This window comes from Xiphophorus maculatus, chromosome 17, assembly GCF_002775205.1.
Source record: "Xiphophorus maculatus strain JP 163 A chromosome 17, X_maculatus-5.0-male, whole genome shotgun sequence".
Lineage (NCBI taxonomy): Eukaryota > Metazoa > Chordata > Actinopteri > Cyprinodontiformes > Poeciliidae > Xiphophorus > Xiphophorus maculatus.
The window spans coordinates 11,602,446-11,624,509 of record NC_036459.1 but is presented as its reverse complement, the minus strand read 5'-3'; the positions used below and the strand labels follow the sequence as shown (position 1 = coordinate 11,624,509).

Sequence of the window (22,064 nt, the reverse complement as noted above, 5' to 3'; positions counted from 1 at the left end):
GGAGTCTCAACTTTCCTAAAAGTGCATGCCATGCATAAATGTGTTTCTACACCTCTAAAACATATGGGCTCATGAATTGGAACCATACAAAATGTTTAGGTGCCATGCGTGCGTATGTGTGGGAGGGAAATAGAGGCGTGGGGATCTGCGCGTTTCAGCCAATTGGCGCGCAGCACCACAAATGTGTTTTCTGGACGCCTTAACTCCGTGCCAGAGCTGCGCATCACTCTGCCCCCGTGGTGCGCCCCTCACTCAACCTCTCTCCGGCTCTGCGCATCGTCATGCACCGAGATACTTCGTTCCTGAGCTCCTCCATGACTTGAGTTGTGATTTTTATTATCTTTTCTTCTTCTTTTTTTTGCCCTTTTTTCCCCCTATTTGCCTGGATGCGTCAATAGTTGTGATTTCTACACTTTGATTTACGGATTACTGCGCCTGAGTTGTTTACGTCTTTGGAGGTGAGTGTTTGTTATATGAGGTCTTGTGAAATTTAGCGGTCGTTTTTTTATGCTTTCTTTTTTTTTTAAACTGTCTTTGCCATTGGTTGACTTTAGTTTGAAAATGCATGTTGAAAAATCGTGCAGTTTATATTATCTACCAATAATACTTTCAACGTAAATGTGAGCGTAAAGGTGCACTAAATGTAGGGTTCCGTGTGAGTTTCCAGATGTGTGGACTCAGCTGTTGCTTGTCACTCAGGTGAGCTCGTTTCAGCCCCTCCATCCCCCCCAACCCCACATACACCCACCCCTCTTTTTTTTATATTCTTGCCGGTGTGTTTTGAACTCTTGAGAGACCCCATCGGTGTTGACAGACCGCATTCCAAAATCCACAGAAACTCTACGAGCCACATCTCTGCAACCGCGCCGTCCACAAAGTCCACAAACCCCTCGTCCTCCTCTCCACACTACGATTTCAAATATTTTACGATCAGACTACCGGAAAATCGATGGTTTATTATTATTATTATTATTATTATTTTAATTGTATTAATTTATTAGTATCTATTTTTTTCTTGTGTGTGATGTCAAAAGAAAAGGGAGTTTAGATTAACTTTTCTCTTTCAAACGAAAGAGTCCAGTGGTGGCACCTAGTGGTGGCAAATATGCTGTACCGATGTTTGGTGCTTTCCATGTTGTAGAAATATTCCCAACTTTTTTTTGCTCTGTAAATAGAAAAATATCTAAAGCGCAGCAACACTGTGTATGTAGCATGTAACCTGCCTTGTAGTTAGCAGATCTGGAGGTGTTTCCCCCACCCCCCGCTGTGGGAGGCAGGCTTTGCTGGGGGTATCCACTCTCTGCAATGCTAAGCCTTTGTTAATGAGTATGTATCCCTGTCCCTTCTCTGTGTGTGGCACCGGCTCTAAGTGCACGTGGATCCAGGTGTCCATTACGTTTAATGCTCGTGTGCGTGCACGCATGTGTCCTTTTTCCTCCTGTGTATCTGCACTCCTGTCGCTACTTGCGTGTTTATGCATGTGCGATAGAAATAGGTGCTTGGACTCACGAGTTAAGCTGCTGTTAATTGGTTAGCCATTTGGACCACAGGGGAGACTGGAGTCAGGATGAAGTCATAGGGATGTTTGGCATGATCACTGCCTACTAAGGGATATATAGACTGCTTGTTGCTAATATAGATTCCCAAAAGACTCGTAACACTCCCATCCATAATTGAATCTTTTGTTGAAACATTTTTGTTGTCTAAAAATGCAGCAGTTAGCTAGATTAAAGTCACTGTGGAAGGGAAGACAGGAACTTAAAAACTGGATGCAAAAGTAATGGAATAATAATAACTTTCAATGTAAATGTTTTATGCACTACCAAATACTGTTAAAAATGATTTAGTGCGAAATATCTTGTGGCTGTTGTGTCTAGTCTGTGACTAAGCAGTGGTTGGTCAATTTCAACCCCAACCAAAATGTGCAGCGACTATAGGGGGTCTAAGTCCAAGTTTGAAGTATTTTTGTTGAAATAGTTCAAAAGGAAGTCGTCCTCTATCTGCTGCTATTTGTGCAACAAATTGTACTCTAGATAAACTATAGCAAATAAACATTACTGAGAGTTTATCCCAATGTTGTCACCACACACTAAGCCTCAAAATCAAGAATTCCACACTAAAATATTCAACACATTACAATTTATTTGGCACACCAATGCTGTCTGTTTTTTTTCCAAATCACTTCTTGCTAGCTGTAGCATCCCAGTATTAACACCATACATCCCAGGCAACCGTTTCTGGTGAACCAGAAAGTTGCTCCTTGCCTGTCTGATGCCCAAACGATCCAAGTTTTATATACAATTTCAACATCCGAGAGGCTGCGATACTGTTTCAAAGGTTCATTGAAGAGCTTTGAGAAGATTTGGAGTCATTTTGCCACTCATAAAATTACTTTATAGAAGTAGTTAAATATTAACAGATTGATTATTGGTGCTTCCCAGTCTTGCCAAGAAAGTTAAGAATGATTTCCAAAAATCAGCACAATTTGTTTTCTTAATGTGGGAAGTTTAGCCCAAGACCTTTTATTGGTTTAACAAACAGTAAGATGGATGAAAAGTTGAACGTGTCGTGGGAAGGAAGGGAGAAGGATGTGATGCAGATCTTGTTGAGAGGACCCTCAAGAGTCGTAGCTGTAGCTGGAGAAGTGCTTAGACTTTTGAAGGCCGCATTGAAATTTTATTACAGAACTGCTTGTGTTGTGTTTGTGGACAGTTTTCAACTGGCAAACTTGTTTTACAGGAGCTTCACCAACAGCTCTCCTCTTTTTTCCTTCCTGTGAAACCCAAAAAGTCACAGAGGAAATCCAGCTTGAAGATTGTTTTTGATATTGTTGGACACTCTCCTGGAAAACCTTTTTTTTTTTTTGCTCAGCGACCAAGCATGCCTGATTTAGTGCAATAAGATCTTGTGGAAAAACACATTGTCTGATCGCAAATATAACGCCGAAGACTTCAATGTGGACAGTGATTCTGCCTAGAACTGCAGAAATTAAGTCAGAAAAAAAAATTAAATTGATTTTTCTCTGTTCCTACTGTGACTTCAAGAACATTCTGTTCCCTAGAATTTGGCTTTTTGAGCAAAATTGCATCAGGATAAAAAAAAAATAAAACACTAATAAGAACCATGAGCTCAGATTGGACGCTTGAGTGAATTTATGTGTGTTAAAGTAGAAAAAGAGAAACACAAGAGACTTCCCTTTAATAGAAAGTCTGCACTGTTCTGTACAGAGTATACCATGTGTGCGTACAGGACAGTTTATTCTGTCATACTGCAAAACAATCAAGTCCATAAACCATTCTAAACCTTCACTTCCACCTTCTATCCAGCACAAACTCATGCACACACACACAGCTTCGCAAACAACTCAACACACTCAGTGCAAAGGGCCAAAAATTAAGGGGCCAATAGAGGGAAAAAAGTGAAGCAATCTCATCGTGTCATAAATACGATGAGATTGCCTGATTTATGACATAAGGTAATTAGTTCTAAAATTGTTCAAGCTAAAACTAAGTAGGTGCTTTTCAGGTAAATGCAAATGCAAATACATACTCTACGTTCGTAGAGTTTGTAGAGAGACAATATTTTCGGCATTCGCTTTGAAGGAAGTTGCTGCATTGTTAACTGGTGTATCACTTCGACACGCTCAATTTGACCCTTACGCGCTCGTCCAGGTAGTCGGGGATCTTGCTGTGGTACGTCGTATTTATAGGCACTAACCGTTATGAGATTCTCACGTTTCCACAAATCTGAAACAATATAGCCATCCTACACAATTTAGATGTCAAATGCACTTTTCCAAACTCGACTTTCTGGAGCACGCTGTCCTTTAGTTAATTTTAAAAGCGTAAAATAGTCAAGTTCATGACAACATTTGGGTGATATTTTGCTGCAGTTGGTTAGGAGGGAAAGACTCAACATAAGGTCAGGTAGGGATTAAAATCTGGAAATACAAATGTTTCCATACTCTTATTGCCTTGCTCACACTTATAAGAATGCACAAGATCTCTCATGTATATAACATAACCTAAAGGCCTAATTTGAAAACCAAACAGAGAAAAATCTTTGAAGTGCAACACTGATTGTTAAAGTTACAATGATATCTATACAATTTACTGTGCTATACATATTTATATAGAAATGCTCAATAAACAACTAGTATAATTACTAATCATTACTTAATTACCACTAACCACTGTCAGGCATCAGTCTTGATCATGGATTTTCATGTGTGTGGGAGGGCTTGGTCAGTAGTCCTTCGTGTACAAACACTTAGTGTAATCTTTGCGCTCATTGAGTGGTTTCAGACCAAACCCTTCAGGCCGCATTGGCTCCAGAAACCTAGTATTATGGTTAGTTTGTGGGTTGGAAAAGTAATCCAAGGCTTAGCAGACTAGGAGACACTGAGTAATGGAGTCCGAGGAAGAGTTGCGCTAAATTCTGTGTCAGAACTTGCAGCGGAGTCGAAATGAAGTTGCCCGCAGCGCTTTCCGGAGCAACACAAAAAACGGCGACGCAGTGCAGAGAAGGGCTGCCGACTTGTGCCTGCGAGTGAGAGTTGATACGGCACCACCTTAATTACCTATGCACACAACTCTATTTGATGATGATTAAAGCCACCCTCACACGTCTGCTCAGACCGCCAGCAAACACGGAGACATTAAAGGCAACGATCATTAGATGACGATAATTAAAATACTTTAAAGTTCAAGTACAAGTAAAAGGTATAGATGGGAGTAGAGCGTCGCATAGGAAGGCAAAACTGCTTAGAAGAAAACACGTAATTATTTCTTATCAAATGACCACCCTGGGGGGGAAAACCTCAAATGATAGCTTTCTGTTTTGTTTTTGATTGGGGACAAAGATAAAACGGTCCCCAGAGCGGATTCTGGTTTGATGAGTTTTACTTCCAGACATACAACATTGCTCTTGTGGTGGGAAAACTGTAATTTGTTTATTCTTTCACTTGTTTTCTTGATCATGCTTTGAGTTTGAGGTTTTTCAATGTGAGCTTCCCAATAAGAACCACTGCTCTGCCATAATTATTCTCTTGAACTTGTCCACATTTTGTCACAGTGGAACCATAAACCTCAATGCAGGTTATTGGGATTTAGAGTGGCAGAAAACCCTCGTAGTGTATGAATACATCAGACATGATTCCAATTTAGAAGAAAGTACTTTCATGGGTTGGCATTGTCCAATCTAAGATCAGGTCTATATCCACTCTACTTTTACAAAGCACTGTATCTCAGCGTGTTTGACAGACCAGATTTAAATGGAGTGCCGTAGTCGATTAAACATCATCATGAGGAAAAGTTGCCTTTTGCAAGAAAGCCGTAATTGAGCCAAAATACAAGAGATGTGCTTGTTATTATAGGATTAAAACATGACTCAGCTTCTGCCTCTTCTTAAATTTGTTTCATGTGTTAGACATTTTCCTCTTGAGGCAAGGACAGACCCTTTAAGTGACTGTCTCAAGTCAGTTCTAATAAAGGACAGTTTGTTGCTTCCTCTCTTCGTTTTACCATTTTATTTTGTTTTAATAAGTGCTTCAATTGTTAGTCGGGACAAAATAACAACATGAATTGTGAATTTTGCTCTTTAAACATTAGAAACATGTTTTCGAAGATCTTTAAGTACTTGTGAGAAATGCTAAGTGGAACCTGTTTATCATTACGTCGGGTGGTTGTGTCTCTCCAGTCGTTCCCTGCCTGTCACAGTTTCTCCACATCTCGTTACATCATCCCAGAGGAATAGTGGGTCTTTAATTCATTCTAAGAGGAAATGGTTCCCTCGAATCTGATGCCACCCGGAGTCAGGAAATGGACCAGAGTGATAAATGCAGCATAATGAGGGTGGAGAAAATTACAGGATTTTCACAAAATTTGCTGAAAGCTACACATTTTTCCTTCACTTGTCCAGAAGGGAGCTTAGGTTTTTTTTTTCTTTCTTTCTTTAAAACATTGGCTCAAGCTAAAGTAGTAGTCTTTCCATTGCCAGAAGGTAACAACACAGTAAATGTTTCAGTTTTCAATGCAGTGCTGAAACCAACAACTTTTAAAGTGACGCAATACAAAATCAAACTTGAAATCAACTTAGTTGTATTAAAACAAATGATTATGTACAGTTTACTTAGTCCTCTACTGTCAATGCATGTTTGAAATATTCCCAAGGTAGGTGCGAATTCAAGTAAGATTAGGAATTATGTCTCTTGGCATTTGGCTTCTTTTCATACCCAGAAAATTTGGAGTCTGAAAAGAATCGAAAACCTCGGTGACATGTAGCGCTTTTCAGGCGCGATCCATATTCAAACGCTGAAAGAACTACCTCTGGCTGAAGTCTTACAGCTCAACTTTTCCCTTTAGTATTAATGTTGAGAAATTGTGTATGTAATACACTGATACAGTCTGGTCTTTTTATTTTGACTGCCACACTTACGTCTGACCTGAAACTCATTTGTTTTGCCTTACTTCTTTCTGCTTCATAGATCTCAGCAAAAACTTTGACATACCTCATCAATTATTAATGCTTAGCAGCAGGCAATGGTGATAATACACAACAATAATATTAATAAGAAATGTTTCGGTGAACACAATTCATAATGTTCCTATAATTTTTACAAGCTCTCTGCTGCCCCCAAGTGATAAAACATATTGCTAAGATTCCTTCATTTACAAGAGAAAGTAGTCATATTCAATAAAATAGGAAATGAGGCTTGTTTATCAGATTTGAAGGACTTTTTGAAAACAACCCTCTGTATTAAACATAGTTTTTACTAAGCCCACATTTCTGTGCTATTTCTTTAGTTGTCTGATGCAATAATCTAATTTTAAATCTTATGTTTCATTTGCTGTAAGTGGAAAATCATAATTAAGGCTTTCAATAATATTGCAATTAATTGAATACGTCTGTACGACTGTGCACAACATCTTTATCTTACAGAGATATCTTCACTATAGCTATGTTTTGCTACCCTTTACCTCTCTAATTAATTCAACTGTCATAAGTTTATTTCCGCAGCCCCAATTAACAAAAATAACATATAAGAGAAAGATAAACTGCTCCGTTTTATATCCAAATTAGTCTAAATTTTAAATTCTGCACCTTGCCAACTCCTAAAAACATATTTCAGATAGAAGAATAGAATAAAGAAAAGTTTGGGACTTTCCAGTTACATTTTGTAAAACCTAAGAAACAGTAATTTGACTATTATCTGCGCTTCACTGCTGTTAGACGCCAACGTTTAATTCAACTTTCGTTTTGTTTGTTGTGGAAAGGTGATTAAAATGGCCGCTTGCATTAATGAGTTGGTATATAAATGTCTTAGGTGTTTACACAAATGATCTCCAAACCCCAACAGTAAAGTAGGGGCTGAGGGGAATCATTATCTCCAACCAGCCACCCATGAAATAACAACATGTGGGGCCCTGTTTGTGTGCGTGTAGTGCTGATCTACATTTGTGGGCCAGCATGTGTTTTTTGTTTATTCTATAATTTGCATGTGTGTATTTTAGTGTTTTGGGGTGTCCTCTGTAAAGAATATCCCCTGTATTCCACAAGTTAACAAAAATGCAGACTGATGGGTTACATCTTGAACTAAAATGTGCTTTTCGGCCTGCCGGGAGTCTCTGATTTGCACATCGTTGCAACAATGCTCAGACTTTGCTCTGAACTTGGTTGAAACCCTATCGTTTGGTTCAGAGGGGCACAAATATGTTGTATATCCCTCTTATACTACTTCCTTCCCCTAGTTGTTTCCCATCTGTTGCAGATTAGTTTCAGTGTGTTTAGAGAGAAAAGCCTGTCGCCGAGCAGGACTGATAGTAAACTCACAAGTCAGAACTGTCAGGTAGGTCCGAATTAACAGACGCCAGCTGAGGATATGGCAATCGGAGAGGTTGGGGGCATGAGGAGGAGGGGGCGCTGCAGGAACGAGACGGACAGAGAGAGAGAGAAGGGGAGTCTGAAATTACACGGCGAGACCACCAAACGGTTTCTTCTGTTTACCCACTAAGCTGGCCCATTACTGGAGGGCCAGTGTGGAATGCCAACGCCGATTGCCTGGCCAGATTTAAGGGCAGAGGGCAAACACCCTACAAGACATGCTACGTCGGCTCTTATGACGGGGTTTATTTAAGCATCACAAGATGTCAGTGTGCTCAAAGCAGTTGTCCTATTACACATAGCTTTGATCACCCTTTTGGCATTTAAATTTTAAATGTTTGCTAGACCATGCAGCTGCTTTATTCTCATCTTCTAAAATGTCTTTCAGTCTAAGGTGGAAAAAAAAAGTGTTCAAGAAAAGGTTTGTGGCTTCACACACATCTTTCTCTGACTCTACGGCATATTCAGAATTGTGCAAGCACATGTTGTCCCAACTTTAGCAATGGGAGTGACAAAGTGCCTCGGGGCTGCAAACTTGGTCCGACCTGTCGTCTTTCCCAGCCCTGTTTCTAATGGTAAATCATGGGAAAAAAAAATATAATAACAAATAGGGTGTCGGTTGGGTAATAGGTAGGTGTGTGTGTGCATGTAAGTGATGTGTTTGTCTGTTCTGGTTGAGTGATGTAGCATCCCTCTGGGGTCCTATTATTAAGGCTATGTGTACACAACCCCCCAAACCATGGCCAATATCTATCTCGATCCCTCTGTCAGAGGGGAATTCACACACTTACACCGATGTACAAACAGCTTTTTCCTGAAAATGTGATGCAACGATACTTCTTGATTTGCCTGACATATATTAAATGCTTCTTGCTGTTTTTCATGCAGCCAGTTTCTCATGATAGCAAATTGCACGGATCCGCATTGAGTGGCACAATTCATTAAAGGTCCTGTTTGTGTTGGCCAAATAATGACATTGCGTAAATCACTCGAGCTGATGCTCACAGCGGCAGAGGGACTAAACGTAGCAGCGATTTATCACTCCTAGATAAATCAGAGTGATAATGTTGGCCAGCAAAAACAAAAACATGCAGAATTTTGACAGGTGCACATAAAGTCGGCCATTTCTCTTTATCTGTCAAGACGAACAAGATAAGTTAGTTTCTTATCTTTTGTCGTCATCTCTTAGTTTCAAAAACATGAAGTCATGGCAAGTTTCTTTTGTGTGATTCTTACCAAGCAGCTCATGTGAAATATTTCCCAATAGTCTCATTACTTTAAGTGATGTCAGTGGAAGACGTTACACCAACCAAGATGTGGGATGTATGGTGCTAATTTGTTGGGCTAGTTTCCACATGACATTTCTAAAGAACTGGGTTTACTTTCCTTGTAAATAGCAACACCTGCATTTGTGGAAATGAAGTCTTGCCAATTATTTTGGTTTGAAGTCCTTTTATCGAGATGCTAGAGAAAGCGTCCAACAGACCAGATTTTTGTCCATCTCCAAGTAGCATAATGTGGCGCCATGCATCCTGATCACCCAACTGCTGTGGCACATTGTTGGTCAGCTGGCAAATTTTTTTTTAAATTATTTTATGACATGGAAAGCAATTTTAGCCTCCCTTTTAATGTAAAACGATTTTAAAACTGTAGTAGCCAATCATGGCTATCAGAGCTAATAGCTCAACTACCAGTTGTTAGTCTTAAAAGCATAACACAAGGAGTGATCTGATCAATAAGACCTTGAAAACCACCAACATAATGATGGGTATTGATCAATCAATCAATCAAATTTTATTTGTATAGCACATTTCAGCAGCAAGGCATTTCAAAGTGCTTTACATCATTACAAACACAGAAACACAAGGCAACATAGAATCAACAATCAAAACACGACATTAAGTCAGGTTCCATCAATAAATTTGTAATTGATTACGTTTCAAATACAATCCTAAACAGGTGGGTTTTTAGTCCTTTGATACTTTGGTTTCCGCACCATCGCTCTCCATGTCTTGTTTTTTTTATGACTGGAAATATCTTCAATCAGCTAAGCTTATTCTTTATGTAAGTTGGGAAATAGTGCAGCAGCCTTCCTTCACTCAACTGACTGACACCGACTGGCCAACACACCACAAAAACTAATGTTTCTTTTTAAAGGAACATTATGGCGTAGCATTTTTGTCATTCTGAAACCAGAACTTGTTACAATTTGAAATACACATCGATTAAAGCAATTGGACCGTGTCAGTCAGCTCCAGTCTGTTCTATTGTATGCAACTTCTTTTTAGGTTGAAGCAGGCAACATGATTTCAAAATGCTTGAATCTCCACACCCCCCCACACACACAATTAGATACACACACAGACACACAGCAACACCCCTTTCGAAGCAAAGGGTAAATGACCTTATGGCTTTTATTAAAGAAGGAATGCATCACTTAAAATGATCAAATTAGAGTTGGATAGGAGGCACAAGACTGCCGGCCCCCACATGCCTGTGACAGTTATGTATTTCTCTAACGTTTTATTTGTTCTGTTTAGCCTATAGGTTTCTCTTTATTTTGTTCGTTATTAGACAAAGTCTTCAGCTCAGGTATTGCTTGCCAAAATTCGAAGTGAAAAAGTGAAAAAGTATGGGTATAACTGATCTAAAGGCTGATTAACAATACTGCATTCTTTCAGTACACGTGCATGCCGTACCAATGCCAGTTCTGAAAATCATCAGTACATGTATTCTGTCGCCTCTTCACAATAACTACAGCAACCGTTTTGATTTTGTCGGCCATTATTTCTCTGAAAACTGATATCCATCCAAGGCAATAAAGAACATCATCTTCCAAAAGGTGGCTTTATTCGCTGAATTTCTTACCACTATTGCGGTTTCAAAAGAAGTTCAATGCAAAGTTTTAAAACCTAATTCCTGCCTGTGCTTCCTTCGCAGTTGACGATTTCCTGCGTTTTATAGTTCTTTTATTGCCACTTCTGTCATCCTGGAGGTGTGCAGCTAACACCCTGCCGTGGTTAACAAATCACGGCAGAAAGTTTTACAACTCGAAAGTTAAACTCCACTTGGAGAATGAGTGTCAATGAATATTAACACTGACCCGACGGGACGAACTACAAAGAAGCTCCGCAGACCTGATACGGCTGTGGAAAAAGGCAAGTTGAGCCGGTGGGCCTTGTTAGGAAGAACTGAAGGTCTACTTTCCTGGCGTGAAAGGCCGCCGAGAGGCGTCTGTCAGCATGGAAAAGTATGAATGGGTTGAAAAAAGAAAAGAAAAGAGAAACGGAATCAAAGTGGATGTGAATTGAGACGTTGCTCTGAGGGTTTTATGTGAATTCCACCTGTGTAAGCTGCCTGTCAGCCACAAAGGAAATAGCTTGGGTAAAGGAAGCTTGAATACACTTCAGTTGTCAGATAAAAACTCTTCCTTATAGAGATGTCTGTTTATTTTCATTGTGTTAGTGACAACGCCGTGTTAATCTCACTCCCTTGCTGTTGGAATCCTGGGTCTATATCGCACATATTTGTGTCTTCGACAAAATGCGACCACTTCAGTCGCTTTTAATTGTGCGGAGCTGTTTGCACAGTCCTGCATACATCATTGTGTCTTCGGACTTCATGCGTACTTAGCTTCTGGAACAGTCTCTGCTCTGTTTGAGCTTGGCTTTTATGACAAACTACCCCGCAACACGTTGAGATATGCGACTGTCCTGGCTGATCTCCGTTTTGAACAACCAAACAAATCTCTCCGATGTCTTCTTTAAACGATCGAGTAAATCTCTCCTGACAGACTCCAGGTGTGAATATCTGGTTGAATGTAAAAGTAGAGTACAATAGAAGAAGAGCATGTTTGCTTAGTGAGCCATCCCTCCACAATACCAACCCCCCCCCCAAAAAAAGAAGAAGAAAATGCCAAATTATCAGGTAGACTGTGTTCCTAAAGGCAGATAAAAGGTGCAGTCATGAAGTGTATGGAAGTGTGCCGGGTGTCTGCCTCCAGTCGGTGTCTAGTTTCAACTTGGATTTCAAGTGCAGAAAAGAGCAACAAGTCTTGTCTGAACTGCCAGTCTTTAGCTTTTGCCAGGGGAAGATAGCTTTCCGTGAAAAGTTATTGAGGAAACTTGATCAAAAGATGTGTCCCCCAACTATTTTCCCATTTGACTATGTTTAAGATTAAAATTATACATAGGTCCAATAAAAGCTTGGTAGTTTCTTTTGGATATGAGCCCAGCCCTTGGTAAAGAATGTGGAAAAAGCCACACAATTTTATCATCTGAAAATCTAAAAAGCTTTCTGTTAGTAAAGGTGGAAGAAATGTCTAATTTTATCGATATATAATTACACCAAAATTTTATTGTAAAAAAACATGTATTTTTAAAAAAATGTTTTTCACAGAAACCAAACACTTCTCCTTCCTACTCAGCACTTCAAGGCATCTCATTACAACCACAGAAACATCAGAACTTGCGGAGAAACAACTTCGTCTTACCATAGAACATTAAAAAAATGTGGCTTAAAAAGGAATGTTATAAAATGATATTTTTAACTACAAATGCCACAGAGTAGCTATACACTTTTAAACATATAACTGTAGATTATCACTCTCTTTTCCCAGCCTTTTGCCGAGTTCTCCATCAGTTGTGCACTACTAAATGAGGACGCCATTATTTATTTCTCGAAAAAATAGACAAAGAAAGATCAAATTAAACTTGTTTTTAAATAGTTATGCCCTGAAAATCAGGCAAGCAAGGAATATTATTGGTTTTTCAAGAAGGTGTTGTTCTTATTACAAAAATTAAAGCGACATGATACAGTTGTCTTGTCTCTCGCTCTAATAAACAGCCCACTGCAGGCTACACAAGCAAACTAAATGACTAGCTAACATTAGCATTGTTGCACTCAAAGTTGCAAATAAATCTTTAGAACTTAAGGAAAAACAATTTTACTCTAGTTGCATGCAATGCTAGCCTGGTAACAAACAGCCCCTAGTGCTGCTTTTCTTCATAAATTGCCAAATGTATGAAGACTACAGCTCTGCAGAAAGTCGAAGCTCACAATTCCTCCTCCTGTTCGCTGATTGAAACACTTCCTGAGAAATCCAGCTCAATGGGAGAAAGCCCAGACGGGGCACTGTAGGAAGGTGAGCATCGAGGGGAATTGCATCAGAAGGAAATGGCTAAGCTAATGCAAGACATTTGTGTCTACTACTGCAACTGTTTTCTTGCTTCTTGATGTCGGTACACAACTGAGCCTACAGCTTAAGGGCGGACATTACTTTAAATAAAAATGCACATTGTTTCCATTTGCTATTACACACGACACCACATTTTCCGCTACTTTTTGCCTCACACTATGAAAAATAACAGAAATAAAAACAAAATTACTTCATTCTTAACACATAAAGGGTTTAGGATGTTTTGGATATTTCAGTATTGCCGAACTAATCACCTGTTTAACAGTAGCATTGTATGATATTCTGATAAGTGGTACTCTGTGACTGTTGACCTTGCTGCCAGGATTTAGGAGTTTAACTCCAAAAAAGGAAAATAGATCATTTAATCTTTTTAATGTATTATGCACTTTTGTCCTCATTTTTTTGCGCTGTTGCACTCTTTATATTCTTTTAGGAGGAAGCCAAAGAGATGGGAAGGTCAGCTGTGTTTTCTAAAGAACCATAGATCTTTGGCCAAGAGCCCAGGCCAAGTCTGAAAGACAGATTTCTATCCATTGTCAGCCATAAAGCCAGTCATCCTCGGCCCTGTCGTCTATTCATGCAGGAGCATTCTTCTCCCACTCGTTCCCTGTTTTCATTATTAGGATTAAGTACCTCGCTGTCAGAAAGAAAAGCAGAGGTTGTCTTCTCTCTACCCATCTGCCCAAATAAGATCTGCAGAGCTTCTGAAATGCATATCCAGATGAGTATCTCTGGAAACCCAATGCGAAACCGCTCTGAGTGGGGGGAACAATGAGAAGCTTTTGCAGCACAGCACTGCCAAGAGCGTTGGAGAATCTTGGAGCTTTTCTGAAAGGTTTACCTTGTGATGTAACATGACTTTCTAAATATGAATCGGAAGGCCAGAAAAAAAAAGAAAAGAAAGAGAACTTGTCTCTCTCTCACACTCCCAAGCTAATTAGCAAAGTGAGTCATTTCTCATTTCCAGCAGGTTATGGCATGCGACAAACAGCTCCGCTGCCCTGTTCGGGAGCCGACTTTGTTGGCTCATCAGAGAAGAAGGCGTCATTGTCCGCCAGACAATTGACTAAACTCATTTCTCATCTTTGACTGCTTAAATGAAGCCGTTGCTGCTTTTCAGCCTCTCACAGTGATGGATGGTGCAGAACTTGATCAAATAATCACAACAAACATCTCCAGGCTCATGTGGCGAGTTTGCTTTAACTCGTGCGACGGTTTGGTGGACAATCCCGAGTGATTCCTTCGGAATGATTTTCTCCACTGCTATATATGCCAAATCGTTGAGAGTTTCCTGAAGCAAAGTGGTCCGTGACAATAACTTCATTGTGATTGCCTGAATTGAGAGATGAGAGCGGAGGACCCCTCTCGTCTACATCATTCAGACCTCTAAAAGAAGAAGAAGCGCAGTGGGGACGTCTGCATGGGGAGGGTGTGACTGGACGGACACCGACCATGAGAATTTCCCGAGATGGATGAGACTGGCTTGAGAGGAAGCAGGGTTAATATTTAACTCCTGACTCACCAACAAGACATGAGGGATTTTTAGCTGCTGTTAAATACGTCAAGACCTTCAGCACAGGAGGGACGCTCTAAGTTAGGTGTGGAAACGTTGCCGTTGAGGAACAATTTTAAGTTTGGCAAAATTATTCTCTGCATAAACCCAATAACTGCCCATGAGATAGTTTTTATGCTACGTTCGATTTATCTCCGATATGAAAAATGGATCTGGGAACAGATACCACAATAAAGTTCACTGTCTAGCTGTTGTTGCAAGTTCGGAGACAGTTGCCAACTGCTAGTTGCTAGTGCTAGCATTGCAAAGGGATAGTAGCAAATGTTCCATGATGTTAGGCTTTAAATCAATCATGTAGTCTTTGCATAAAAAGGATCTATGCTAGAAGTCTTTGAGCATTCTTTGCACACAGAACCATGAGTAAACAATCTGTTTCTGTTCCTAAGATAACGGAGCAGATGGGCTAAACGCACTATAAGCATGACCCTAATATAATCAGCGGCTGAATACAAATTAATGGAAAACTGGGAGAACAAATCATCTCTAACGCATTAGTCTGCACTCTCACAGACAGAAAACCACAACATGCAACCATTTTGCATCAGTACGATGAATTTCATATAGATGAATGTGTCAAGGAAAGACAATAAAATAAAGATAACGTTTATTGTAAGCAGCACGAAATACTGCAAATTCAAGCACTTAAGCTGGTATGACGGGGCTGAATATTTGTCTAGTAAAATATTTTAAAACTTAGAGACAAAAAGAGAAGACATGTCATCAGCAATCATGCAGCCCAGTGCGGTGCTGCTGGCTGCAGGGCCCGGTGTTATGCCGGTGGAGGAAGGGAATGCGGAGATAGAGACGATGGGTGAGGGGGGTGTTGATTCTGAAGTGTGTTTGTTTGTGTGTGTGTGGGCGTGCGCGTGTGTGGGGGTGTGTCTGCAAGAGAGACTGAAGTGCAGAGACAGGCGATTTCTTCTTTAGGGCAGGAATAAGGGAGGGGCCGACGAGGCTTGGCTGCCCCAAGAGCCCACAGTCACAGTGGGATCAGAGATATAGCAGATAGAGACGCCACCTCTCTGCCCTCCCTGCTCCCTTACTGGACTTGGAAGTATTTAGACTGCCAAACGGGTTTTCTCTTCCGACTGCTTCGGAGCTGTTCTCTGAGACCGTCGTGGTAGCTGAAGTCGACTTTTAAAAGCCGTCTGAAGAAGGCTGGAAGGAAGGGTTGTTTTCTGACTGATCCGGATCCGATTAGAGCATGGATCCGTGCTGCAGAAAGGTGGCCAGAGCTGGGAAACGGAACGACTGGGGAACTCTTTGAAGTTTGTCTCAGTTTTGTGCAACGGTGGAGAGAGACAGATGCTTTTAGCAGAGGTAAGACTGAGATAGAGTCTAAATCTGTAATGAAAAAAGCATTTTCTTAGATTTTGGTGTTTTTTTTTTTTGACAAGTGCAAGTGGTCTCATTTAAGCTGTGTCAAGTCTCATGTGCATCTCCTAAAATTGCTGGTCTTTTATTTAACTCCCTCAAACTGTCAAAAAGCAAAAATCTCCATCTCTGAGCTTATATAATAAACTTCCATAAGTAAATTCCAGCACATTTAGACAATATGAAAGTGATTTTCTTTTTCATTAACTCTTGCTTGCTAGCAGAAACTTTGATGGATTGATACTTTTATGCTTTTCTGCAAACTCAGTATGTGACGCACATATGTGCATACAAGCTCACATTAGAACGTCAGCACAGCTACCCTCTAATGTAACTTAGAAAAGCAGCCGAAAACACATAAAGCATTTTGTTTTGTATTTTTGTCATGTGGAAATGTTTTCTTGTTAAAAACTAAAGTGAAACCCTCCTTCACATGGCTTTGTTAGCAGTTTGTTCAGTTATTTTGCCACCTGTCAACTAACTTTGTTTCGGTTTATTGTTTCAGTTCAGCTTGGAGTTAGTGTTAGTACAGCTTACTGCTTCTGAAAGCTAGAAAAGTGGAAGTTTAGTACTTTTATGAAACTGTTAAATGGGTTGAAATTGTTCACGATTTGTTTAGCCATTTATTTTTTGGTCATGTGGCAACCATTTGTATGTATGTATTGTTTCTGTGTCGGTAAAAGCTAGTGGTAGCACAGCTAACTCCTACAGGAACTTAGAAAAGTAGCAGTCTAAAACAAATTAATTGTTGCTTCAAAAGTCATGGAGTTGTTTTTATTCTTTTGTCATTTGGCAACATGTTTTGTCAATGCCTATTGATTTTATTGAGATGCAAGCAAGCACTGAAGTACAGCCATCTGCTAGAGGAAGTTAGAAAAGAAGTAGGATGTTTGGATAAGTAGCAGTTTAGTCAATTTGTTTATTTTTTACGCAAAACCCTGTCGCTACTTTTGCATACTATAAACATTCACGTTTTCAACAACCTGCTTTCGGAAGTTAGCACAGTGAACAGCTCCAGGTATTTTCCACATAACTGACATGAAATGCAACACTCGTATACTGACCAAGATTATTACAATTTAAAACTATATTACATAATCAAAGTTATATAAACACAACAATTATTTTTTGGTATACTATTAGTCTTTACATTTGTCCCCCGCCAAAAAAAGGGGGAATGGGATGGATTTTGTTGATATGCTTTCAGTTTGCAAGCTAATTAAAAAAAATAAAACTACATCTGGCCTGTGTTTACTCCAGTGCAGTGTTGTGACTCTAAATGGCTGTTTGAAAAAAGGAAGAAAATAACTTTTTCTCTTCAAACTCCTCAACCTCCTTCTGTTGCGCCTCTGCAGTTGCCCACATCTTGAAGAGGAATACCTTTTTGTTTGTGTGTTTTTTTTTTTTGACAAAGACAGCCATTGTGTTATTGCCAAGTGGTGACATGGTGAAATGTGAGTTGCTGTGTATATTGGCTCAGAAACCCGCAGTCACCTTTCTTTGCTTGCGGGATGAGAGGCAGGGGAGCTGAATGGCAGACGCACATTGTGACAGTGATGAACGAGGGCGCACCGCCTCAAGTTCAGTCAAAGTGAAGTAATGAGGGATTTTTTATTATTATTATTATTATTATTTTTATTTATAAATTTTGAATAAAGTACATAGGATGGAAAATACAAGCTAGTTTTGGTAACTCAAAACTACTTTTGCATGAGAAATAGAAATTTTTCCACCTCCCAAAATTATTGGCATGTAGATAGGTTCAAAAGCTTTAAAACAAATGGTAGGTATGGGGATTGGTGACGCCAAGTGACTGATCCTTGCAAGCAGCTCTGAGATTTGGAGATTTCTTCCACAGACAAATGTGTCGCAGTGGCCATAATATATTGTCATTACATTGATATAAAACATACGGCTCCAGTGATTTTCATTTTCTTGCAGAGGACACCAGGATTTTTATTTAAATTATCAAGATGACCTGGGTCCTAATCCAGCTCTATTTTTCTTATATGATTTTGGTTGTTATATATATATATATATATATATATATATATATATATATTCTTTTATTTAATTATTCCTCTGTGGTTTAGAGTGGTAGCTGGTATTTTCAATTGTAATCAAAGTAATTAAATATAGCTTTTGTTAGATTTTTTTTAAGAACATAATTGTTTCATCTCTAGAAATTTGCCCATTTTATGTTGGACAAAGTGCTGTATAAATAACAATGTCATCTGCGTAGCATGAAACTGTAACTGGGTTTCATGCCATTCATTTATCATTTACTTATCACACTTATTTCCTGTTGTGTCATTATCTTTCCTGAAGTGAACACAACGCTCAAATTAAAAGTTGGATTTGCGCCGCTGTCAGATTATGTAACCGCAATCAAAAATGAATTTGATTATTGGCAGCTTTGCAGCAAAGGTACCAATAATTTTAGAGGGTGCTGAATTGTAGCAGTAATTAATGACGCAAACTTATTTTTTAAACAGGTTTTGCATCTAATCTCATCATTTGTTGATCTTAACTGGTTCAGATGAGATGATATAAGACGAGTAAAGAGAAAAGCTCCTGCTTGATAACACCGTCTATCTCACTATTACAGATTAGCCACCAAGGAACAAAGCAATGAACACATTCCTTTTTGTTCTTTGATAAGAGCTGCAGGTTTGCTTTAAACTACGACTCTTATCTGTAAGTTCTACGTTCTGCCGCCTTGTATGCTAATTGGAGGAATGCTTGTTGTGCCCAGAGTGTTGTTCCTGGGGTGATGTTGGAAGCCAAGGGGTGAAATTTTATATAATACAGGCCTCCAGAGTTAAGTGTAGGTTATTTTTATAGCTTCAAACATTTTTATTGTTCTTTTAGAAAATGAAAACAATTAGCACAAAATAAAGTGAAATATTTATTACCTAAAAGTATGTCGGTGGAGATTTCTACAGATGTGATTCATTTAGTTGTAATACACATCAGAGAAAAGCACGACAAACAAAACTATGACATGAGAATTCTCAAATAGACTTCAAATAGACAACACCAAGGAGCTGTTGAAGAAGGCACAGCAGAGACTGTACTTTCTGAGAATACTCAAGAAGAACCGTCTCCCCTCAGACCTGCTGCAGGCCTTCTATCACTGCTCCATAGAGAGTGTGCTCACGTATGGTCTGTGTGTCTGGTACGGCAGCAGCACATCTGCGGACAAGAAGGCGTTCCAGAGGGTTGTTAGGGCAGCAGAGAGAACCACAGGCTGCCCCCTCCCCACTATGGAACAGATTTACACTTCCAGGCTCCACAAGAAAGTTTTGGACATTTTAAATGACTCTTCACACCCTGGCCATGGTCTCTTCCAGCTGCTGCCATCAGGCAAGAGATACAGAGCAATAAAAACCAGGACAAATCGCCTAAAAAACAGTTTTTACCCGATGGCAATCATGGCACTAAATTCAAAGGCATAAGAACTTCTGCTCTTGGCACCACTTTGTTAAAAATGTAAATTCTGTTGCGACGCCTCCAGGCGCTGCAAAACATCTTCTGATGTCTATTTATTTCTCATTTTGTACTATTCATTTCTTTATCTTTGTATATTACGTATATACACATAACCTGCATCTTAACTCGAGTCGAGCAAATCTCAATCTCGTTGTAATCTGTTGATGACAATGACAAATAAATCTTATCTTATCTATCTCTCACAATTTGAAATTTGCGTGCGTTTGTCCCTGTATGTCGACACGCGGCCCATTTATCCAAAGCGACTCGCAGGTGAGGAATTTTACAAGTGTAATTAGAGGCATTGAAATTTCACACTGATAATTATAGCTCAACGCAAACTACCGAGACGTGATTGTCCCTCAAAATTCTGTTCTTATGTAAAGCATCTAATCTCCATACAGTTTTGAGGTGGGTGTGTGAGGTTTCTGTCTGTCTTTCACCCAGACAGACAACTCTGGTCTTTATTTGCATGGGAAAGATGCAGAGTTTGGGTCCTGTCTGCACGGGAAAGTGGCTTTTTCGACACCTTTAGCTCTTGTTATCGGGCTGAGGGACCTGGAGAACATAGCCGCCGCCGCTGCCAGATAAGAAAGCTACTGCTGAAGGTGGAGGAGGGTGAGACGGAGTTGGGGAAAGAACTGATGGCCCTCCAAGCATTAGCTGGTCCAACCGTTTTGTTTTTTTTTGTTTGTTTTTTTCCAGCTCATAGAACAAAATCCGTTTGCAACGCTCCTGCATGTAGATTCCTGCTGCAGTTTGTGTTTTGTAAACTGTTGCGCCTGAATAGTTTCACAGGATTCAGTTCAGACTGTTGGATTTTGCATAAAATGGAGCTGTGCTGTGTTGCATTTCATGTCAGGCTCTAAACATTAGATTTGTTTACATTGTGTGCATCTCAATGGTAACTACATTTTATGCGAACGATTTGTCTGATAGTTTTTGTCCAACTTGGGTCTACAATGGATAAAATGTATAATAGACTGGGAGTGACATCTCTTTTTTTTCAGACTTAGGGTTTCTTATGTTTAAGCTAAAAAAATAAAAAACCTGAAAATGTTATCTTTTTGGTATTTCACAAGGTGAATTCAGGTTTTTTAACCGTCATAGTGTCATATCTAATAGAAATTTCTGTGGGAAGAATTATAAGGTTCTTTGAGCAGTTGTGTGTACTGTAAAAAAAATTAAGTTTTGCACTGTTTGCACTTATGGCTAGTCAGTATGGTATTCTCACAGTGGTTATACATTGTATGTTGTCTGTTATTTCCTTTAGTTAATATTTATTGTGGGGAATTTTATATTCTAATTCCTTGAAGATGCAGGTAAATAAAAGTCCCTTTAAAACTCCACTTAAAGTCATGTTTGGTTGTAGAGGGTCTTTGAATTATTAGATTTTTTGTTCTTCTCTATAAGCAATCTGTAGATTATCTAAATTTAACAGCATTTTCACTCAGATACTAATTTATAATCACTACATTTTATTACTCTGACTCGTGTTAATTCTTGTCTTAATTTATACATTTTTTAGGTTTTCTTTATGTTTTGTGATAAACCAAATTTTTAAAACTTTGTAAAATATGTTATTTGTTCCCTTTGTGCTAATTCAATAATGAAAGTAGCTTTATAATCTACCCTAATCCAATTAGAATCCAAGGATCTTGTGGCCGTGGCCACCCGTTGGCCACCTCTGCACTGCGCCCCTGCAATTGTTATTCTTGTGTTTGACATGTAAACTGGCTCGGCGCTAAATTGAGGAGAAACTGTTTTTACTTCACTGTTTGTTCTTTGCTCCTCGAATGTTTTGTTTTCAGCCAGAAAGTTAAACCCTTACAACACCGCCAGGGCAAAGGCACTTATCTCGTTGAGACACTAAAATAAACAATGGCAAATTGACCGATTGCAAGCAATTGATAAATAATAACTGCGAGAAAATACAATATCAGCAATACTCCAACCAAACAAATGACGAAATGTCAAAACGCAGACATTTGTGTATAATTAGGTTGGAAACGTGCCGGAGGCAGAGAATTTGAAAAATAAAGGGCCACTTTTGCAAACATTAAATCGCCAATCTGTTCCATTTGTCCTCACAGCACCTGAGCGCGATGAACCCAGAGCGCAGCGACAGAAGGGAGCGTCCCGCACCCCGAGGGCCAGAGATGGAGGCTCGCTCGGGGGGGAAAGTGGGGAAGATCATGTCCGTGGGCTTCCAGAGGAGCTCCACCTCAGATGACGACTCTGGCTGTGTGCTCGAGGAGTACGCCTGGGTGCCGCCGGGACTCAGGCCTGAACAGGTAACAGCCTTCCAAAGGGATTTAATCTGACCACTTGGAGAGCTGTACATATAATCTTTGTCTTTACGGGTATGTTTTAGAAAACCAATCTGATTTTAGTGTAGGATAAATTGCTGACAAAGCCCGAAAAATCAACACATGTAATTGGAGTTTAATTGTGCAAAATTGTTTGCTATAAGCAGGAGGTTTAGTTCAAGTAAGGATATGTTGCGCCGACATGCCCCGACACTGAGCATCTGCTCATCCACATTTA

At 39.6% G+C, this 22,064-nt stretch overlaps 1 protein-coding gene across 2 annotated transcripts in view; it reads left to right on the top strand.

The window, feature by feature from the left end:
* Nucleotides 1–224: 224 nt before the first annotated feature.
* Nucleotides 225–22,064, top strand: part of LOC102237424 (prickle-like protein 1) — a 30,992-nt gene continuing 9,152 nt past the window's right edge. The window contains exons 1-2 of one of the 2 annotated variants that reach the window (XM_023350190.1): nt 225–458; nt 21,611–21,811. In XM_023350190.1, the coding sequence (XP_023205958.1) occupies nt 21,623–21,811 (189 nt within the window). In that variant the 5' untranslated portion in view covers nt 225–458; nt 21,611–21,622. Of the gene's footprint in view, nt 459–15,283; nt 15,972–21,610; nt 21,812–22,064 lie in introns of those variants that run through there. The other variant, XM_023350188.1, reaches the window with a different exon arrangement.